We start from the raw sequence: 21640 nt of genomic DNA, 5'->3' as shown, positions 1-21640 counted from the left end.
GTCAAAGTTTATAGGCTGAGAACTTATATAATAAATTTATCAGGGTAAGGTTTCACAAATGGATATGGTACACCTCCACTGTTTTCCTAACTGGGTTGTCCTTACAACAGGTGCACAGTACTTTTGGTGTAATTTTACAACTGTAATACTAAGGTCTAAGTTAATTTTTGATGATAACAAAAATTATTTTGTAAGAAAAAGGATGCACTTTAATGTTAAGCTTGTGTTTCTCAATTTAAATTAATATTTTGGCTCTTCTATTAATTATTTTACATGATTTGCACTTAAAACAAAGCTCTCTAATGTGACATGCACTCAACAGAGCACAATTTCAATTAAAAGCAGGCCTTAGGTTATATGCTAGTGTGATATTACTAATAAACTGTAATTTTATGGCGGGAATCTTGGTGAATTTGATTGAAAACACATTAAACTTGCCAAGCTTTTGAAACAAACACGATCACTTAAGCTCTGACTTGGCACTTATGTAAACATTTATTTATGATAATTAAAACATAGCTTTTTCATAATATTAATTACAAGAAACATAAAGTTTTAATCGTCTACATATGTAAGGATAATTTGCCTCAATAAAACCTGGTTAACTTAAATTGGAAACCTTAAAAGATCTTAGCTACTTCCAAAATGATTCCATTTCAAATGACTTTGGAAACACAGATCTGACTAAGAAATGCATTTGTCATTCATTATAAACTAATCAATAGAAAAAAATGACCATAGTCAACAGAAAAGAGGAAATCAAAAACAAGAAAAAGATGAAATGATTGTGAAAGTTTAGGTACACCATTCATGCTGTGTAAAGCAACAGCAGCAACGCCCCCTTGCTATAGCCATGATGGTCCCAAACTTATGCCTCACTTCTTTTTGTTGTTCATGGCTGTGAACAGCTGATGCTAATTGTTAAAGTAACAAATTTCTCACTTCAAAGGGACTGAGCTGCTTCAAAGAATCATGCCTGCATGTTTTTTATAGGTATATGGAGTCATCATGTAATAATGATTGTCAGCCCTAATGTAAAGAAATATCTGATACTATTATCACTGTCTGCACACAACATGTTAGAATGTTTAATTTCCACACGTTCATTGATGGGTCAGAACCAGAGACTCTTTGTTGATAGCATTTGTGAAATGCTTTAGAATTAAACAATAAAATGATAACTTTCAGTGAATTTTTTTTCAAATTAAAGTTCATAACTATCAGTTTCCTATCCTGTATCCTCTTGTTGTTTCAAAAATAACAAAGAATGAATAAAAATAGCTTAAAAATAATAATAATTTGATATGGACATATCTGAATATCATGGTCAATAATTTTAAAGATGCCTACTGTTAAGAAATTTGAAATACATTGTCAATAATTATTTATAAAATTCTCCAGAAAAAAAAAACCAAGATGCAAATGGTTATTATAAGAGTTAGAACTTTGAAAAGATTATATTGGTCATCAGCTGAACCAATTGAGACAGAAAATTAAGTGTGAAGAATCAATGTTTTGACAGGTGGTAGAAAATTTACTACAGGCTGAATGCATGAACTGCACTAGGAGGCGTGAACACCATCGGAACTAATGCCATTGTCCTGATAGTACCTGTCAGTATAGAGTTACAGAGCCCCTGCTGATTGAGAAATACATGTTACTAATCTGACATTTAAGGTATTAATCATCTCAATTCTGCAGGTTGACAAATTTTAATGAAAATGTCATTGCAGATTTAAATTTTAGGATAAGTAACTGCAGTATCTGAACACTGTTCCATTCAAGCAGTCTGACATTTCTGTGGCCCTCAATTATTTAATGTCTTCAATGCATAGTGCTAAAACTTTCAAAGGTCAAATGTAAGGTCATTCATCATCATAGAATTACATTCTTCTAATTCTTAAGTGAAATTAAAGAATATTATTACACATATAAGGTGAAGTTATCAAAGACAGTAGTAAAAACCAACAGTAAACACAAAGAAAATGAGTTGATGTAATTAAGACCATGGGGCACTAGAATTCAAAATAAAAATGTAATAAATGCCTTTACCTTCCTTTATTCTACCTGCATTTTTTCGAATGTTTGTTTGTTTGTTTGTTGGGGTTTAACGTCCGAGCAGCAATATTTTTTCGAATGTAGAAAGGCTAGTATTCCCATCACAGTTTTAATAGTTTTGATTTAAAATCAATTTTGAGCAAGGTAATAAAAACAATAATTATTTTTCTAAATATTTTCCTTTCCTATCGTTTAGGTTTTATCTCTGTTTTTTTGTGATAAATCCTTTAAACAGCCTTCTATTTATGTTTTAAGCCTGTTCAATGAGTACGCAGACCAAAAGTCACATAACAACATATTAACTAAACACCATTGCATCATTTTGTCACAGGAGTCACACCTGAGCCAACCTGTCTGGAGCCAGGGTGTACTGGGTTGGACAGTGTCCACATAACCTGTCTATAATTAAGTTTTGACCTGGATTATGATCCCATACTTAGAGACAATTCACTTATTATAAAACATTTAACATGCTGGTGCCAAGGGTCAAAGGTTATTAAATGATCAAATTATTATCCTTGTAAAAAGAGGTTTTTCAAGCTCAAATGAAGTGGACACTGCTGATAATTTAAATGGACAAACTTTGGGTAACAACCTTTTTTACACAATTTGTGACAAACCCAGTATTTGTCACTGTAGGAATATTTAAATAATGAAAGCTTTTGTTATGAAAACTTCAAGAGTAGGAAATCATTGTAGAGGACACCATAGGAAACATCAAATGGTCAAACTCCAAACAAAAGGGGTCAACCAACATCCAGCCAAGAAATGAAATGATAGCTGATTGTTTGAAGGGCTCTTGTCTAGATTAAACATTCTTGGAACTCTTCAACTTTGATTGATCGGTAGGGAGGTGGAAAGCTTTCTTACTTCATAACAGTAACCACTTCATTGTGACTCTCTATAAACAAGACCATCCTCTTAACAATATAAACAATTCTTATGATTCAGACAGAACATTTCAAATAGAATCTCAATAATTATTTAATATTTGGCCAAAGTATGACGTCATTAAATGAAATCATTATCTTAACAAAGGTCTATTTTTAGAGACCACCATACCAAACGTAACTTCATTCAGTTTTTGTCAACTTTATGTACCCTTCACCGATTGTTATTTTTGAGTTCTTTTCTCAAGGTCTTTATTCCACTTTATAAACATGGGTCAATGAACCGAACTGGTGGTACCCTGTCCCATGAACACATCTGGTTTTTTTTTCTGAATATTTGCCAAACATAAATTTTAGTAATAACTTATGAACCATGCTATTTAACACAGGTTGATCACTCAATAACCATATACCGACACCTGTGATTTTAGAAGATTTAAATAATGGCTTTTATTTATCCATTCCGACAAAAAAGAAAATAAGTGTTATCGATCTCGGTGTAATTTGTACCTTTAGTATGCTTTGAACAAGGACAATGTTATCTATACTATCATATGTCAGAATTTATTTGACAAATGTATGGGAACAAAGTGTTCCATAACCCTTGAATGTAGGGCTGATTCTTATGGATAGGTAAAGCAATGGGCTAAGGAAGAATGGTTGACATGAGCAATAAATTCTTACCCCCAAGGCTGGGTATAGACATGAGAGAGAGATTCCCACCCCCAAGGCAGGGTACAGACATGAGCGAGAGATTCTTACCCCCAAGGCAGGGTACAGACATGAGGAAGAGATTCTTACCCCAAAGGCTAGGTACAGACATGAGCGTGAAATTCTGACCCCCAGGACTGGGTATGCTATGCATTAGATAGGTCAATAGCAGGAATTCAGAACTACAAACCAGACACATATAAAACAGAAACCTTAAACTCACAACAATTCACTTCATTAGCTTTCTTAAAAAGTACATAATAATATCTCTCAACTGTTCCACATAAACCCTTACTTAATATTCAAGACCACATACAGCATATGTGATACCAAAAGGGTCATTGTTTTAAAATTGTAATGGTTGAGTCTGATCAAGGAGACAAGACAAAGTTTCCATGCTCTATAGGCAACTAAACTACTTTCAGACATGAGACTTTGAGACGTTTAACTCACATATTTCTCAAACATATCTAAAGCTGTTACATGTCATTACAAATAGTGCAACATGAAAGCAACTTTACCATCTACCTAAGTATTTAAATGTGCTTTCTTACATTTTCAAGAGTAATTTAAACCTGTTATAATCACCATCTTCATCGTAGAATGGTATAATCAAGAAAATTATCTGTAATTTAGTAATATCTTGGTCTATAAACATTGTAAAAATGAATTTTTTCCACAATACTTTCAACCTTTAGTTGACATTGAAATTCTACCCTGCAGTACAGCAACCTCTCTCTATCTGATTTCTTGACACCTCTATAGTAAATGTGGTATTTCAGTATACCAAGTTTTATCACAATCTAACAAGTGTAAATCAAGCAAATTAATTACTTGTTTTACTTCTGCTGTGACAATTGACCTGTCACCTAATTATTTCACCACTATTCAAACTGTCAAGCAAATCATATAGCCAAAAAGATGTCTTCCGTAGATAAATATACTTATACAAACACTTAACCATTATATAATATACAATAATTATGATCTGATAGCTTCCACAATAAATACCCCCCTTCAGCAGAACATATACAATATAGAGTAATATATTTAATAACCTATTCACTTCACTGAGAATTGGGACCTGGAATTTAAACTTTTAAATATACAAAGGTATTATTCAATTGTCCAAACTGCTTTAAGAGGAAAACCAATTTAATTTGTCATATTTCTGATATTTTCAATGGATCCAACATTATCCTGAGCAAGAAGCCATTCCCAAAACTGTCAAGACTTATTTCAGTCCTGTCTGTTTAACATGATAAAAAGCACTAATTTAAGTGACAGAAATTATTGAGATTTTCAGTGAGTTTTGATTCACTTGTTACAAAGGTGCGCCTGATTACTTTCATTGTGTCTAACAGTTTGTAAGTGACATATTTAAATGTTATGAGTTTGTTTATAAAGTTAATTACATACATAAAGTCAGTAGCATATACATACATACATGAATTATTGATGGGAAATTTTTTTTGACTTTTGTTTACTTCTTTCTTCTAGGAATAGGATATTCATTTCTTTCTAATATTTGATAATAACCACTAACAAAACTATTTGAAGTAATGAGAAAATGTTTTTCCTGTACTGTGGTATCAATAACTATTATTCTGATCTGTGACCTTATCCATAGTGAAGCAACCTAGATGTATGAATAGAGAAGCAGCAGGGTGTGTTTGACATGAAATAAATTGTGACAGTGAGACAAAGGGCTGATTACACGCCTATGATAAATGAGCACTTGGCTTGCAAGTTTAAATTGGTTTATGTCTGAAAATTACAAAACACAAATAAAACAGCCAAGATTTATTCCAACTTGGAGAAACAAAGCCAATATTTATGGAAAGAAGAGGCATAAATTATGCAATGTATTTTTTGGTAATTATTTTTCCCTCAAGGAAGATTTTTGGCCTCTAACTGACACCAAAGATTATAAATTGATTCAAATAGAATTCAACATTCTCAATGTGCTGATAATTTCAATGAAACGATGTGAAAAATTCTTGGACTAATCATTAAAATGTGTCAGATTTCCTGAGTTTTTTCCTACATCAAACCTAATATCTACATCATAGACAAATTGCTGGCTGATTTTCAATCTGATAATAAATTTTCTGAATATTTTTGCATTAGGTCATGGTTGTAGTTAAAATGGTATTAATTTCCAAGCCTTTGGCATCACCAATACCCAAACTTCTTCAGCAAGAGTTTTAATTTGCCTTTCTCAAATTCCCATCAATTTCACAGAGCAGTGTCCCCATTTGTAAGAAAAGCGATTACAGCATAGTTGTTTAGAAGCTAGATTTTTATTCAGTTAAATTGCTTTCAATTAACCTTAATAAAAAATACCACGTCATTAACCACCCTACAAGAAAAGCTTTTCTGTCCAACTACAACATTACAAATCAGTTTTGATGCTTTTAATCAGAGATAATTTGTTCTTTCTCAATATTCCCTACTCTAGAATTCCATTACAGTAAATTGTGTAGAATGAGTTGGTTTATACATGGAGAGTTTACAGCGTTAAGCCAACAGTTAGGAGGCAGTGTTCCCATAACATGACGGGACTTAATTGACGTAAAACACATCTTAACTATCCTAATTCTGGTATTTGGCAGCACTGACGCTTACCTCAGTAATTGAGTTAAAATCTATTGTCTAACAAGTAATGGCCTTTCTGGGTTTTATTTTTATCAACTTAAAATCAAATGCTCCATTCTTCATTTAAAAAAGAAAGCCATACCAAGATCCATCATAAACAGAAAATTCTTCTTTTTTTCAACATTCCTTTGTCATACAAAGATAGGATGTATGAAAGGTGAAAGGTTGAAATCCATTTACTCAGAGGTAACTATGATGTTAATATGTTATAATGTCTTAAAAAATATTTAACAAAAAAATAGATTTCTCCTCATTCAAAGTTTTCATGTAGTGAGAAAACTAGACTCTCAAATCATTCCGCATCTTGTGTCTGACACAGCACAAACATTTTAAATCAGAGCAATTTGTTTTATAAAATGAAAGCAATAAAATAAATATCAGGACAAGTTTACAACCTGATGCCAACAGGATAAGTAACATTTGGCATAAATAACTGACTACATAAATGGAAATGTTTTGTCTGAGGGTGGTGATTATGGCTTATGATCAAGGTACACTAATGATTACTTCATGGACATTAAATTTACAAGACTATTAAGCTATTACCCCTTACAAAGTAACTTGTAGACTGTAACAAGTGCATAGAATTAATGGCTGTAATAATTTTCTGAAAACGGATGTATATTTCACAACCATTTGAGAAAATATCAATTCATGTACCTTCTCATCCTATTTGAATATATCACAGAAAATTAAATAAATTGATCGGATTCATCTCAGTTTTTGTTGGATTTTTTACTTGCATTGTAGTATCTCTAATTGATTATTGATAAGTTTTTATGGTCATGTACTGAATTACTGTTATTTTAATGATGCCTTTCAAGACATGAGAGATAAATGAGTTATGTCAATTCATCAGGACTCCTAAATAAATTCAATTATTTATGATTCACTGTTTTCTTCCTAAAAAGAAATGAGTCAAAGAACCTTGTCAGTGGCAACCAACTATGTGTAAACACTGCCACATGACTAAACATATAGGAATTAAATATGCTTTACCAATCACTGGAGTGATGGATCGTGTATTTGGTATGAGATGAGCTAACTGTAAGTCGTGCTGGGCTTTATCAATATTTTGTCATGTACTTTTTATGGCTTTCTAACTGATGAGTGAATAGCTTATTAAAGACATGTTTGACTATGACAAAACTGTTAATGGTTGTCGAGAACCGATATCAGGAAAACTCAGGCAGAAGTTAGCTTGGAGGCTGTAGTCATAATTTGGAATGAAATAGTCCTAGGCATGAACAGTCAATCATTTGTACAGTAATGGTATATATTTATATATTGTAATAAGCGAGATGTATTCCCTCTGGTTCCTTGTTTAAAGCACCAATTTATGCCCCTAACGAGTCATTTATTAATGACAAAAGCAGTCCACTCAGTTGGCAGTTTCTGAATATGACAGTATTACAGAAATTAGGACTTTTAACTCAAAAGAAAATCACATGATTAAAGAAAAAAGAGGCTAAGTTCTCTGATAGTAAATTCAATCTAGAACATTTAATTTCTTTATGATAATAAAGCCTTCCAACCAGAAAGGTCAGTGAACATATTTATATCAATGGATACATAAGTTCCTTTACTGTAATTTCATGTAAAGATAGTGCCTTTGATTCGGATATGAACTTCAGAATGAGGGTTGATATCCTCTACATTTCCAAATCTTCTGATGTTTGTAAAACAATAGCTAGACCTCCCACACACCAAAAATCACTCAAATATAGTAATCTTTGAACACTGTGTAGAACCTGGATATAAGTAGTTTAATTTCTTAAGTGTGAAATACCAACCATTGTTCCTGGTAGATCTAAAGACCAAAAATACAATAGTAGAAGGTACTAATACTTATCCTTTGTTTCTGACAAACAGAAGTCAGGGTCTATAATCATTAGTCTGTTTTGATAACAAGATTAAGGGTATTAGAACTTAGTAACTACTGACATGGCTCAAGGCTAAGATATATGGGTGTAGTTACAACTTAAAAAGTAAAATAATTGGTATTAAAAAAAAAAAAAACAGATCTTTGTTTAATTTCAGGCAGTTTAAGAAGTGAAGATGGATATATTTTTTGCAATCTGCAATAGGATCCCGGATTATACCATTGATATGATCAACACCATACAGTTCAGTCAAAATCCACTTAAATTGGAGCTATATCACTGCAGTGCACACTGGTGATAGGGAGATTAACTTATATCAATATATTAATCATTTTGGTGCCTTTGATCTCCACATTGCTATATCAGGGAACCAGATTCCTGAGTACCAGAGTACTTACCCAAACAAACCAGGAACCAGCTGACAAAGGCATTAATAACTAACACACGGTGCCTCATTCTGCTCTACACCCCACACCCATTAGCTCCTTAAAGGTCTCCTCTCATATCCTGGAAATATAAATAGAAATCTATCTTAAGTAAGCATTTTACCTGGCTATGTACATCAATCTAAACAATGTCAAAAAGAAAGAAAAGCTTCTGGTGAACTTTAGGCATTTTGATCAAATGGACCATATTTTTTTAACAAAATGTACCTTGTAAGAGAATTGTTTCTTCAACAAATCTGCAGGATACTAAAATCTTGTTGCAGTCTATTAACAGCTGCTAAACATTTTCATTTTGAAAATTAATGTACATACTATACATGTACCAGTATAAAACCAAAATATAATTGTTCATATTCAATAGTATGACCACAATCAGTCCTCATGGACATTCCTTAGCCTACATGTACCGGTATACGCACCAAAGTGCATCTGAGATGAACTAACACAAATTTCCCACAAAGACCACAGGCATCAGGCCCTCCCCTTTTCCTCATCCAAAAACCTCTATCCCTAGCTACTAGCAGAAGTCTTGTTTCCACATGATACACAATTAGTATCATTACATTAATATACAATTGAGTTAACAGTCTCATAAAATGTTTAATATAAACTTTCATCCATTTATATGCAGGAATTACATCCAAATTACCGTGTCGCCACTTCACTGATTCACCGATTACAATCTATGACAAACATTGGGTGCGTTTTGATGTAGTTTTCTCTAGGGGTAATTATTTGAGGTTAGGTATAGATTTTATAGGTGTTGAAATTGTCTTCTATCAACACATTGTCATTCTTCGTTTTTTACCAAGTTGGATGAAAGTTGGTAAACCCAAACTGAATAAAAACCAGCTAATTAGTTGCTTTTTTTTTCTTTTTTTTTTTAAGAAAGATTGTAAATTTTTCACATAGATTTTTGCTGTTCAGACATTAAATGCACAATTTTAAAAGCATAAACCATCTTGGTGTTCATCTTTCACCATTATATCATTAACAGTTTAGGTGTAGGCCTTTGATCTTGTGAAGTTCATTTAAGAATTACAAAATCGGTAGTGTGAAATGCTCATTTTTCATTACTCGCTATGAAAATCAGCCAAGCTTTCAAAATGTTGATTAATATAACACCTATCTGTTCATCTCGACTATAATCATGATATTATCTTTAATATGCAGTACAGTGCCCTTGAGGTGCATTCGACTAACTATGATAAAATCACCATGATACAAAGTTGTGAATTCTGTCTCATACAAACACACACTTGACTCTCGTGTTTTCCAGATTTTTATCTTTTGAAATATAAATTTCATAATGAGTTATAAAAGTAGTTTTATTGTTATTTTTCCTATTTATAGAAACCATGCTGAATGGTTTTGGTTGGTCTTGTCGTCTGTAGGACAATATCATCCTTGGAAGTTCCCAGTTTGATCACCCATTTCATTCAAACTTCATTCAAAATATTAAGATCAAAGGGATGAGAATGATTCATTATTTAAAAGTTCAAAATAAAATGCTGACATAAAATTGAAAATCTATCTGTATTTTCATAAAGCATTAACAGTTTGTGGTTACATATCAATTTAAAAAAGTTGTACTTTCGCTCTCCAAAGTAAGAACAAATATTATGTATTTAATTTTGAAAATTTCTAAAGAACAAATAAATAGTTATTATAAAAATTCAATACTTACATCAGGTATACATTTAAAACTTTATGATTTATAATCCCTGAGAATAAGGAACTTGTACAAAATAAATCCAATTTGAATACTTTTGAAGAATATTCTTAGGATTTGAATAAAGCACTTCAATGTTTTGTTAAAACACTCCATACAAAAAACCCACACTCCATTCATAACTGGGTATATTCTGTTAACGACTTTGACCTCAATAACCATCCGCATTTATCGCTCATGTGTAACATTGACTAATAAAGGAAGCAAGATTGCTCTCTATAAAATGTTTATCCCAACTCACCACAGGAGGCGGGGAATAGGTATTCAAGTTTTAATGGAGAAAAATTATGATATAAAATATTTAAGTCTTTCAATGGAAAATAACTTAATTTGGGGTAATTCTCTTTCCAATCTCTTTGTAATCTTCTCTTTGAAGATTAATTGAAACTGATTCTTTCTCTCTTCCACGAACACATTATACCTATACAAGGTAGTTATGGTTGTTTCAGTAGACATGATAGAAGACAGAGTCAAATAATTAAGCAATTATGGTCTACTATATTTTTTTTTATTCTCTCTCAAATTTAATAGCATATTTATATTGCAAACAATTAATACAGGCCACATCAAAGCAACAGATATAGCACAACTTAAACCTATTCTGAACATTTTTAATAACTTATCTTTTTTCACAATACTCTGAGCATGTTGCCCTTTTCTGTACACTTATTTACGTTTCTATTCATAATTGCGATTTTAAGTACATGTACTAATGTAACCCAGTCTTTATTGTTAGGTATTCAGACAGATTCAGAGATACCATAACTAGAGTGCCTCATAGAACACCTCCTGTGTTTGAAGAGATATAAAGGAATATAAAACAGCACCTTTAGATCAATTAAGATTCTATCAAATCACTTCAATGTTACTGACAGTGTCATATTTACAGCTAACAAGGGTGCTTCCAGCAAGACAAAAAACAAGTGTTTAATTCTTGTCCAGGTGTAAGAATTACACAACCTGTCCATCACCTGGGCAGTTCAAAGGCTCGTTAATTGCTGGTAGAATGCCCTTAAAGTACAATAATAAAACATAAACATGCCACCATCTTAATGCATCATGATAAACATCACATTGGTCCTAAGGCTTGTTTCTTTATTAACTGTGAAATTAGGAGGATAATCCAGATGCCTCTAGCCATACATGCAAAGCTTTTTTTGTTCATTTTACATCAATATTTACTATTTTCTTTATAAACCATGAACTGTGAAATTCCCAGTAAATATAAAAATCCCAATCTTACAACAGCATGCTCATGTTGCTAGTTCTAGACTACTAGTATTTATTTACTTGAAACTGTGATATCCGTGGGTAATCATGGCCGGCCTCTAGTTATATATCAGTATGTTTTTATATACATTCTGTTTTTTAATGCTAATCACAGACTGTGAAATCGGTAGCTTATACAAAAGCCCCAAGTTATATCAGCATGTTTTTTTTTATATTAAATACTTCTCTTTATCTTGTGTGAACTTGGACACTGGTGTCTAATCTAAAAGCTTCCACTTAAATATTAAATTTATGAATTTTGGACTACGAAAAGTGTGGCTAATCTGCAGGCCCCTAGTCATAACAGCATGTCTCTCTATAATTTGTACATATCATGTCAGTTTATTGTTATTTTTCACAAACTATAAAGTTTATTTCCTTTTCTATGTATCTTTAACAATAGAATAAGTCTACAATAATTCTGTAATACCAGTGTCAATTCTAATTCATATGGAATGAATTCTAACAGAGTTTTGTGAAACTCTCTATGGAGAAAAATCAATGTTTAGTATTGAAATTCATAGTATTAATGAATCACCATTTGCTTTGAAAACATTTGAATAATGAAGTCGGTTATGTAAATATTGAAGTTTTAATAAAAAGTCTCTGTTAAGTTCTTAGGTCATGATGAATACTATCTTAAGTATTATTGCTTCTTAATAAATTGTCAGAAATCTAGTGGGATCTTTCCTATGGACAATAACAAAAATGGACTGGTTTAACAAATAACCCAAGCTAAACAAACTTCCTGAATACACAAACTATGCCAAGACCATAATGAACTGGATATGTATGTGTATATTGTGTTTATGGTGGGTGTGAAAGCCAGTTTGTTTATTTTAAATATGAAACCAACAGAGACAAATAGTATGTTTAAACATGTATGTTACAGGTCAATATAACATGTATTAGTTATATATACCACCTTAACTGTTACAATGGGATAGATCCAGGTTAAATGTCAAAATTTAATATGGTAAACAAGTTCAACTATGTCACATGTAATAAAGTTAAACATTGGGGGAAATATTTACTTAGTATTCTTTCTGAGTTCATTGGTTTTACAAAAAAAACCACAACTGACGATGGCAGACAAAGAAAACTCACTCATGAAAATATCAGAAAAGAACACAATATCATTCAAAAGAAGCTGACTCAGCAATTTTTAATTTCAAGATCACATACATAAGAGTTGTCTGAGATCTGCTGTATCATCAACTCAATCAGAACTTTCATTGTTTCTATGACCTCAACCTTAAAGCCTAATATTCGATAAATCTGAACTACTCAGAAAACTGATTTGTCCCCTAGTCTCAATCGCTAACAAATAGAAATAATTACCAGAAGTAAACATAGAGTCCCAACAAGTTCACTTCATTGTAATTTATACCATGATTTCTTTATATTTCAACATTATAATTTATTAATCCTTGAAAGATTTTAAGAATCATATGTCTGCTATTTACCTACCGATTCTTGACGAACTTTGAAGTATAGGATCATAATAAATTCAAAAGTGTTGTGGCATCTAAGCACCAAATATATCAAATATTTACAATGGTTTTTGTTGTCCTTTGATAAGGTATAGTGCAAATAAATTTTGAATAAAAGCCTACACAAACTTTCATCTTCTATACAGGAGATTGTAGACCAAGTCCTCAACCTGACATCTTATACAATGGATTAAAATTTCTTTTGAGACAAAACCTTCCTTTTTTTCATGTGCATGTAGTTGAAAAGCTCAGAGAAGGGTAAAACTTTGCACAAAATGTCACACCAGTTTTGAGCATTTGTGAATGGTACTTATATGACATAATAAAAAAAACTTCAGATTTTTCTAATCATTTAAGCATAGCTGTATCCTTGGTATCAATAACTTCAATTTGGTCTTTCACAATATCAAGTGTCTTCAACAATTAAATATGCAGTCAAAAGTTTGACTAATGACCAAAAAACACATTATAAACAATAAGACAATAGTGTAAGGGACCACAATGCTATGTTCTCAGATAATGGTATTATTGGTTTCAGACAAGCTCCAGACAACCAGTCCTTGAGAAGTTTGACAAGTCTCCTTTTTAACAAATAAATTCAAACTCATGAGTGACCTTATCTGAATATAAATGTAACTTAACGTCACATTAAAAGTCATTCAACATGGCATTAACAGGTATGGTTTACTGTTATAGTGTTGTCAATTTCACACAAAAGTACCTTAATAGCGTGAAGAACTGAACATTAATAAAACACATTTTACAATTTTATTGTATCTCCTACGTGTATTAAAAAACAGTACATGTATAAAGTTCTGATCAGACTTGTCTCTCCATGCTTCTGATCAAACTAATTAGGTAGATAGTATTAGAATATTACTGGTATGTCCATTTTGTGAAACAAATAACAGTAAAAAACATTATATATCCAGTAAAACAATTGAAGTATGAACAAAAACCATTCTAAAACACCATATTCATAAATCAATAAGTAATCTCAAGACAAATGGGGAATGGGTGTGACCTATCTTAATTCAATGAAGTATAAATACACCAGGGAGTCTAGCAACCATCCTTTAACTCCTGACCTCATCCAAAACATGAACTGAGTCAATGCTAATAAGCCTTTCCAAAACTTTATGTAATATAAAAACACTTAAAATAGTTAACTTCCCCTAGTCTGTATTTGCCTACCTCTTCAGAGAATATTGTGATAATTTACTGGGATATAACATGAAAGTGTTCTAACATTATTCTAAGTCCTAGTTTCTGATGTATGTAAACTTCGCCTACCTTTTGAACGCTTTAGGTATTGTTTGGTCATACCATACGAATTATTATGCTACTTGACTTGTGTGACATAGGCCTAATGATTAACTAAGATCAAAGAGATTAATCCACTTTTGTAAGTCCATAAATAGAAATAAAAGACTTATGATTCAGAAAAAAAATGTAATGAAGAAAAAGAAATGAAAAAAGTTTGTTTTTATCAGTTATGCAACCACGTCTTCAATTAAGTCAATTTTATATTTTGTAAGTGAGGATGGACAACAATCATTGATCAGATTTGTATAATTTAACAATTACTTGTACACCTATCACATTGTATTTTGTGCCAGTCGGATACCTTGGGACTAATACACTATCCTTTGTTGTTCTTAATGATCTGATTTAAAGATCAGAAGCACAAATTACAGGTGTTATTTTGTTAAAATTTGTAGAATTTGATACGCTTTTAATTACAAATGACTGGCTGACTAGACCATAGTTACCATTTAGTAAAAATACTGAAGACTGACTTATCACATTTGCTCTGGCCAGAATCGCGTCATTTTACCAAATAAATACATTTAATTTACATAAAACTGCGTATGAAATGTATAAATATGCAGTTTAATGTAACATAGAAGATTGTTTGGATGAGAAAGCAGAATATTGAAACTTTACACAATAGTGTTATTTGTGCATTTGTTCATGCATTGAGCAAGAACTGAATGAAACAACTACATCCAAAATACAGATTTACATTAAAACCACATTTAATCTTCACACGTACCAATACATCATATTATATTGTCTATAGGAGGATGTTTTGATTCTAAAAATTAACTGGACAGTTGACTAATAGTAAAGGAGGGTTGTCAACAATATTGGTATAGGGTGGCAGGTACAATCCCTCCCTAGACATCCTGATCATAGAATAACATGGATCAAGGATCAAAGTCCTGAACAAAAGGTCGTTAATAACAGAGTTATAAAGCTAAAATCCAATAAAGTGCAGCACCTGTCTCTGAAAAAAATTACTTCTTTGTACTATTCGACCTTTACATTAATCAACTTTCAGTTGTTATGGGATAAGCATACCAAGTTTAGCAGCATATAATCTGAAACCCAGATATGTTACCTCCTTTCCCTCAAATAGAGACCCTCACTATGTTACCTCCTTTCCCTCATAGAGAGACCCTAACTATTTTACCTCCTTTCCCTCATAAAATGACCCTGGTATTTTACCTCCTCTCTCTAATACAGAAACCCTCACTATACTACATTCTTTCCCTCATACACAGACCTTGAAATGTTACCCCCATTCCCTCATTAAGAGAATCAGGTATGTTACCTCCTTTCCCTCATACAGAGACCCTGACATGTTACCTCCTTTCCCTCATACAGAAATCCTGATATGTTACCTCCTTTCCCTCATTCAGAGACCCAGGGATGTTACCTCCTTCCCCTCATACAGACACCCTGATATGTTACCTCAATTCCCTCATACTTTAACAAGATAAGATCAACATAATTCTTGTGGCAATAATAGCTCCCTCATTTTCCTAGAAAATTTATGCCTTTCAATACAGAAAGCAGCTAATTCATCTACCCTGTGATGAAAGTAAAATTCTACAAAAACCCTCTTTAAACTATTAATTAAATAACTTTTGTAATGGACAATATCTGTATTAAGTACCCTTAAAATTCAAACCAACTATATAGCAACATTACAAAAGTAAAATGTAGTTAGTCTTCTTAACAGCTGGGCAAGTGCTTAACAAAGTCATCAGAAAATAAAAGATTTGTTACCAATTTATAAATACATTAACATAACAGAAATGATTGCTCTTCAAATCCTAATGATAAAACCTATTTAGTGATATTACTTTCTTTACAATAACAAAATATATCCTAAAGTCAAGTATCAATACTAGATACCATAGGAAAGAAATGAACTTGGTTGGATAGATCTCTTGAATTAATATGAACGGATGACTTAAGCTTATATGAAAAAGCCATAAAGTAATAGAAAGATCCCCATTCATATGAGCTGAGACACATATAAACAACCAAATCCTTTTTACCCATGATAAATGTCTCTGCTGTATAATTTTGTCTGAATTCACCAAGGAGCATTTTGTCTTGCAAGAATTGCCAATTTTGCTTCTCATGTATTGATTGTCAATAGGTAGTGATGTTTTCCTCGGAACAAAGATCTTTATCGCTGGGCCTTTTCGGATAGCTTTAACAAGAAATCTATTGGCCATTGATCGACACTATGGCTATTTTACATGCAAAAGAGCCATAGTTAAAATGTTTTATTGAGAACCAACCACAAGTTTAATGCTATTTTAGCCATTAAGTTTACTTAACTGACCTAATTTGAACTTCCATTTCCAGGTTCTAACCTTTTTACATTAAAAAAATATGTATTTATCAGTCAATGTATTCATGGAAATGATACAGTAACTTTGATTATGGGCAAATATTAAAGAGCTCCATTCTGTAATGAAAAATGCATGACATTTATAAATATTTTGACAATGTAATTATGATAAGAAAATTCTCAGGCCTTGAAGGTCTTGTTGTTGCAAAGACTAGGCTTACTAGGTACTTGTAATAATAGCATAAAACATGTAAAATGTAATCATTATATCATGAAAAACATCATGAGAATATTTTACCTCATAAATTTCACAGCTATTGAAAACAGTGTAAGGCTATTCTATGTCTAACAATAGTGCATTTAGAAAACCATTTTCTCGGCACAAAGGACTCAACTATATCACATGACAGAATGTCTGAATGACAAAAAGACCGAAAATCCAATAAATTAATATGAGACGGGTACCTGTACACCTGATGTATAGAAGACCAATGGAGCCCCTCTCCCACAGAGAAAAATTCTCGCCCCTGTTGTCAAACTTCTATATCAATGTTTCAATTGGTTTTTTAGGCGTCAGATTACACACTGACCAATGGTGACATGACCAAACGGAAAACTGTTGATTGTTCAGACCTGAATTGTTTTGATAATTATGTGGGTAAGATAAACAGCATGGAATTATAAATTGTAAAATTAAATATTTTAATACTTGAATGAATGGCTTTCATAACGGTGTAAAGAAAAACTGTGAATAACACAATGGTGACATCATGACATGAGTAAATCGTAATTCAGACAAGTCCTGTGAATTCTAATTTTTATTAGTGTACAACTTTTTTAATAAGGAATCCACTATTTTATTAGCCAGGAGAGGGGATGCTGAAATCTCTTTGAAAAATGAAATAAAATATTCAAAATTTTGGAGAGAAAAAAGTTTTTTACTCATCCATAGAAATTATTTAAAAAAAAAAATGATTTTATATTTTGCACCACTACTTAACAAGACAGATTTTCAAAAAAAACAATGATTTCAGAATAAAAATGATCAGTCCATAATTATTCTAATGAACTATTTATATGCTGCATTAACTATTATATGACCATTTTTAGACAACAATTAGTTAAAATTGTAATATTATTACTGAGTAATGACTGGTTTACAACACAATGAAGCTATCTAGATGTACATTATTGCTGTTAATAACATTCAATTCGGGTGATGACACAAAATACTGAAAATATTACACAACTCATACAGAAGTTAAGGAGAAAGAAAGCTGTTACAAATCATTCAATGGAGAAAATATACATTTTCAGTCAGAAAAATCAAACAAGAAAAAAATTCCAAACTATAAACCCATTTAGAAGATCAAATACAGGGACATTTGTTACGAGTTAAGTGCTTAACACAAAATTGAAACAAACAAAAAGCTTGTTTTCTCAATAAAATTAGTCCTTATAGTAAACTCAAATGTTGTGGCACTTCCAGATAATGCACAAATTATCTATCAGACCTTTTGTACCATAACATAAGAGAACATACAAGTACCAACGCTGTCATTTAACTTCAGTACGTAGGAGCACTCGTAGGAGCACTCGTCGGTCTTCTGTTAGATACCATACAAATCATACAGATGTCAATACGATGATGATACTTAGTCAAGCTGTAGTAAGTGACAAGTCGTAATGGTATACTATTTAACCTTAGGAGAATGTACTGGTGAAAAATAGTTCTATCAGTAAAATAACAAATAAATAAGGAGTAAAACTTAAGATACATGTACATCATTAAAGAAAAAAATACAATGTTATTAGAAGCAACCTACCTGGGACAGATCCATAAGTTTATAATAGATGGGTTAAAATTTAGTTCAAATTTAAAAAAATCATCAAGAGATAGGTTTCCAGAGGTTTTCCCCAAATTTTGATAAAAAAAGGGGGGTTCTAACCCTAAATTTGCCACTAACTATAACTCAAATGAAAACTAATTTCCATTTTTAATTTCCTAGATCATTTTGGCAAGTTTTTCAAACAGCACATAAAGACTTATAACCAAAAGAACACTTTATGTGATCATAGTACAGTACATGTATATAAGTCAAAAACTTACCTAATGTACTACCTCATCCAAAGATACCAGAATTTCTCAATCAAAATAATGTGACTCAATTAATTACTGATTAATATGAGGGATAAACTCTACAGACAGTTCCTCACTCACAGATGCTTTGTTCTGTTTTAAGACAAAGTCAAGGGCATAGATTTAAGATAATATTTTTTTTTAATTTAGTTGAAGAAAAAAAAACACTTAAAGAGAAAAAAAGAGAGCACTCAGATGGTTCCATAAATTTACTTCAGCTTATACATCTGTGTTTGAAAAATGATAAACCTTAAGCCTCCATATATCAAAAAAAACCTTTAATTACAGTACCATCATGAATCTTGGGCAGACAGTTCAAAAAACAATCTGAAATTTTAGATTTAAAAACAAACTTATCAGGCTAATGAATACCTATCAATGCAGGCATCTTAAAACATTTCTATTTTTGTTGAAATAATTCTATAATTGAAATATCAGCTTGAAAACTGGTCTAGTTTTATCTTTGATAGAAAGTTTATTATAAACAAGCCATTGTAATCTGCTGGATACATGTACTTGTAGGAGAAGGCAGATGATATCACAGCAGGTATATCAGGAATTAACAGTGAATATGTAGCTATTTTCAAGGCTATTTGAGTGACTTTGGTAAGACACTTACCAGTTTAGGAAAGCTGTAAGAAAGGATTTCAGTGCAGTTATGATGAACAACTAACTACTGTATGTATGTCATCTATATGACATGTACCAGAGAAACAGCATAGATTTTTGAGAGTGAATCTGCCATATCTTAGTGCAATGTTTGTTTATTGTAAACAATGTTTCATTATATACTGTTTATACACTAATGAGAAAACTAGATTATCAATCCTACAAAGGTTACAATAAATAATGTTGGCAATGTATTACATGTACTTAGAGAGCCTGAGCCAAAAACTGACAGGAAAACCATCTACAGCATGTAAGTAATAAAAAGTGTATTACATTAGCTGTATATTGAATGTACACGGAAGAAAAAAACCCTAAAAATCCCAAAAACACAAATCTATCACGAACTATTCAATAACAACCTAATATTACATGATAAAGAACATGGAGTGAGAAACAAAAATCTGCAGGAAGCATTCTGTTTTATTGTTACAGAATTCCTGTTTACAGAATCCAGATGTATAGAGTTAGTATGCCATTAGCTACAGAAACTTCACTCTACCCTGCCGAGGTAATCTGTATCCCATGATGCAGTAACATAACTTTATACAATATATTTGTGAAAGCATTATCATCAAGCATGTGACTGAGAGAGCTGTTATTAATGGAATGAAAAGAAATATCTCAGACAATGGAATTACTATGTAAAACTGACTTCACAACTAATGCATTAGTCTTTATTCACTGGCTTTTAGAAAGAATAGAACATTGGCTGAATCAGGAATAGCTCCAAAGACCCCCATTAAAAATATATATATATATTTTTTTTTATTATTATTACTTTTTGGTCATATTAAAATTACTATTTTAACCTTTTATTACTTTTATTAATTTTCTTGACTTTCCATAAATCTCTTCAGTTTTAAGACATCCCATAAATTACAATTTCTGCTATGCCTCAAAAAAAGACTGATAAAGATGGTTTTCCATATGGAACTCAAGCCTTGGGTTAACATACATATACACGTACATGTAATTCACATGCACAAACAGCAAATCAAGAATTTCCCTTTCAAAATATAATCTTCACAACAAACATTGACCTTAAGTGATGATATCCTTAAATGATAAACCTTATTGATGACCAATATAATTTTTATTGACTTTTCTATAAGTAAACATATTTCCTGAGTTGAAGTGATTTTCCATCTCCTGAAGCCTATCCTGAGTTCCCAGCATCCCCATTTCCTCTACTAATCCCCTAAACAAACAAATAGAAGTAACCCTATCCTTCTGTAACCTATGTTTAACCCTGGCACGATCATCCTGCTTGGTTTTATCCTAATCTGTTATATACACAAATGATAGAATCACAATCGATTCACTGAACAAATAGGTTCTGGTCTAATCTATACACAAGAGCTTTTCTTCAATATTTACTAAAATTGTCTTAAATAAATTGAATGAAAATTGTATAGAATATTAATTTAAACAATATTTGTTTCCTAAATAGGATAGTTAATAAGTTGATTTTTATGAAAAATTTATTTATGCAAGGAATAAGTGGATATTAAATGGAAAAGTAATTCCAAGTGTTAAATTTCTTAACATTTAATTTTCCCTTTTTCTGCTAGTTATTTGTAGGGTAAGTTTGCTTTCCAATTCTTTCAATTTATTTAAATTTTTCAATTCAGCAGAACAAAAATCCAGTTTTAGTTGGTATTCATAAGTATTAAACACCAATGTTCATTTTTTAAAAACCTTTTTTGAAGCAACTTATTGTGCATTTCAATTTAAGATGGAATGGAAAGGCCACCAAAGACTGAAGACCAATTCAAACAAGGACACTATTGATATTATGTAAATATGATGCTGAGATAACAGAACTTCTGTCATTGATGTTGTAATGTTGCCCACTCATGTCCAGAGAGCCTCTCCCATGGGATGCAAGAGATAATGTGGCTCCATATGTCTACAGCAGTTGTGGACACTGGTCAAGTTATCAAATCATCAATAAATGATGAACAATAATTTATTCATAACCTGTTATTGAATAAGTCATAAATAGAGTATTATTGGTATGAAAAACTAATTAAAAATTC

The 21640-nt window shown here is 31.6% G+C and overlaps 1 protein-coding gene and 1 long non-coding RNA gene across 8 annotated transcripts in view; one reads left to right on the top strand and one right to left on the bottom strand.

The window, feature by feature from the left end:
- The window catches only part of LOC148616000 (roundabout homolog 1-like), an 88171-nt gene that overhangs the window by 47631 nt on the left and 18900 nt on the right, over window positions 1–21640 (bottom strand). For 5 of the 6 annotated variants that reach the window (XM_088582603.1, XM_088582604.1, XM_088582601.1 and 2 more), the window contains one exon: window positions 8599–8707. In XM_088582603.1, the coding sequence (XP_088438729.1) occupies window positions 8599–8656 (58 nt within the window). In that variant the 5' untranslated portion in view covers window positions 8657–8707. Of the gene's footprint in view, window positions 1–8598; window positions 8708–10333; window positions 10457–21640 lie in introns of those variants that run through there. The other variant, XM_088582605.1, reaches the window with a different exon arrangement.
- On the top strand, window positions 1520–21602 carry LOC148616001 (uncharacterized). Of its 2 annotated transcripts, XR_015922090.1 has the most exons (5): window positions 1520–1677; window positions 17363–17450; window positions 18282–18461; window positions 19455–19538; window positions 20034–20676. It is a non-coding gene; the product is annotated as an uncharacterized LOC148616001 (long non-coding RNA). The 2 variants fall into 2 exon arrangements; XR_015922091.1 differs by lacking the exons at window positions 1520–1677; window positions 17363–17450; window positions 18282–18461; window positions 19455–19538 and adding exons at window positions 19590–19851; window positions 21337–21602 and having other exon boundaries at window positions 20034–20109.

Source organism: Perna viridis, chromosome 5 (assembly GCF_037379345.1).
Source record: "Perna viridis isolate PV_CMFRI_1.1 ecotype Kerala chromosome 5, ASM3737934v1, whole genome shotgun sequence".
In the NCBI taxonomy this organism is placed as follows: Eukaryota; Metazoa; Mollusca; class Bivalvia; order Mytilida; family Mytilidae; genus Perna; species Perna viridis.
This window is presented reverse-complemented; position numbering and strand designations above follow the sequence as displayed.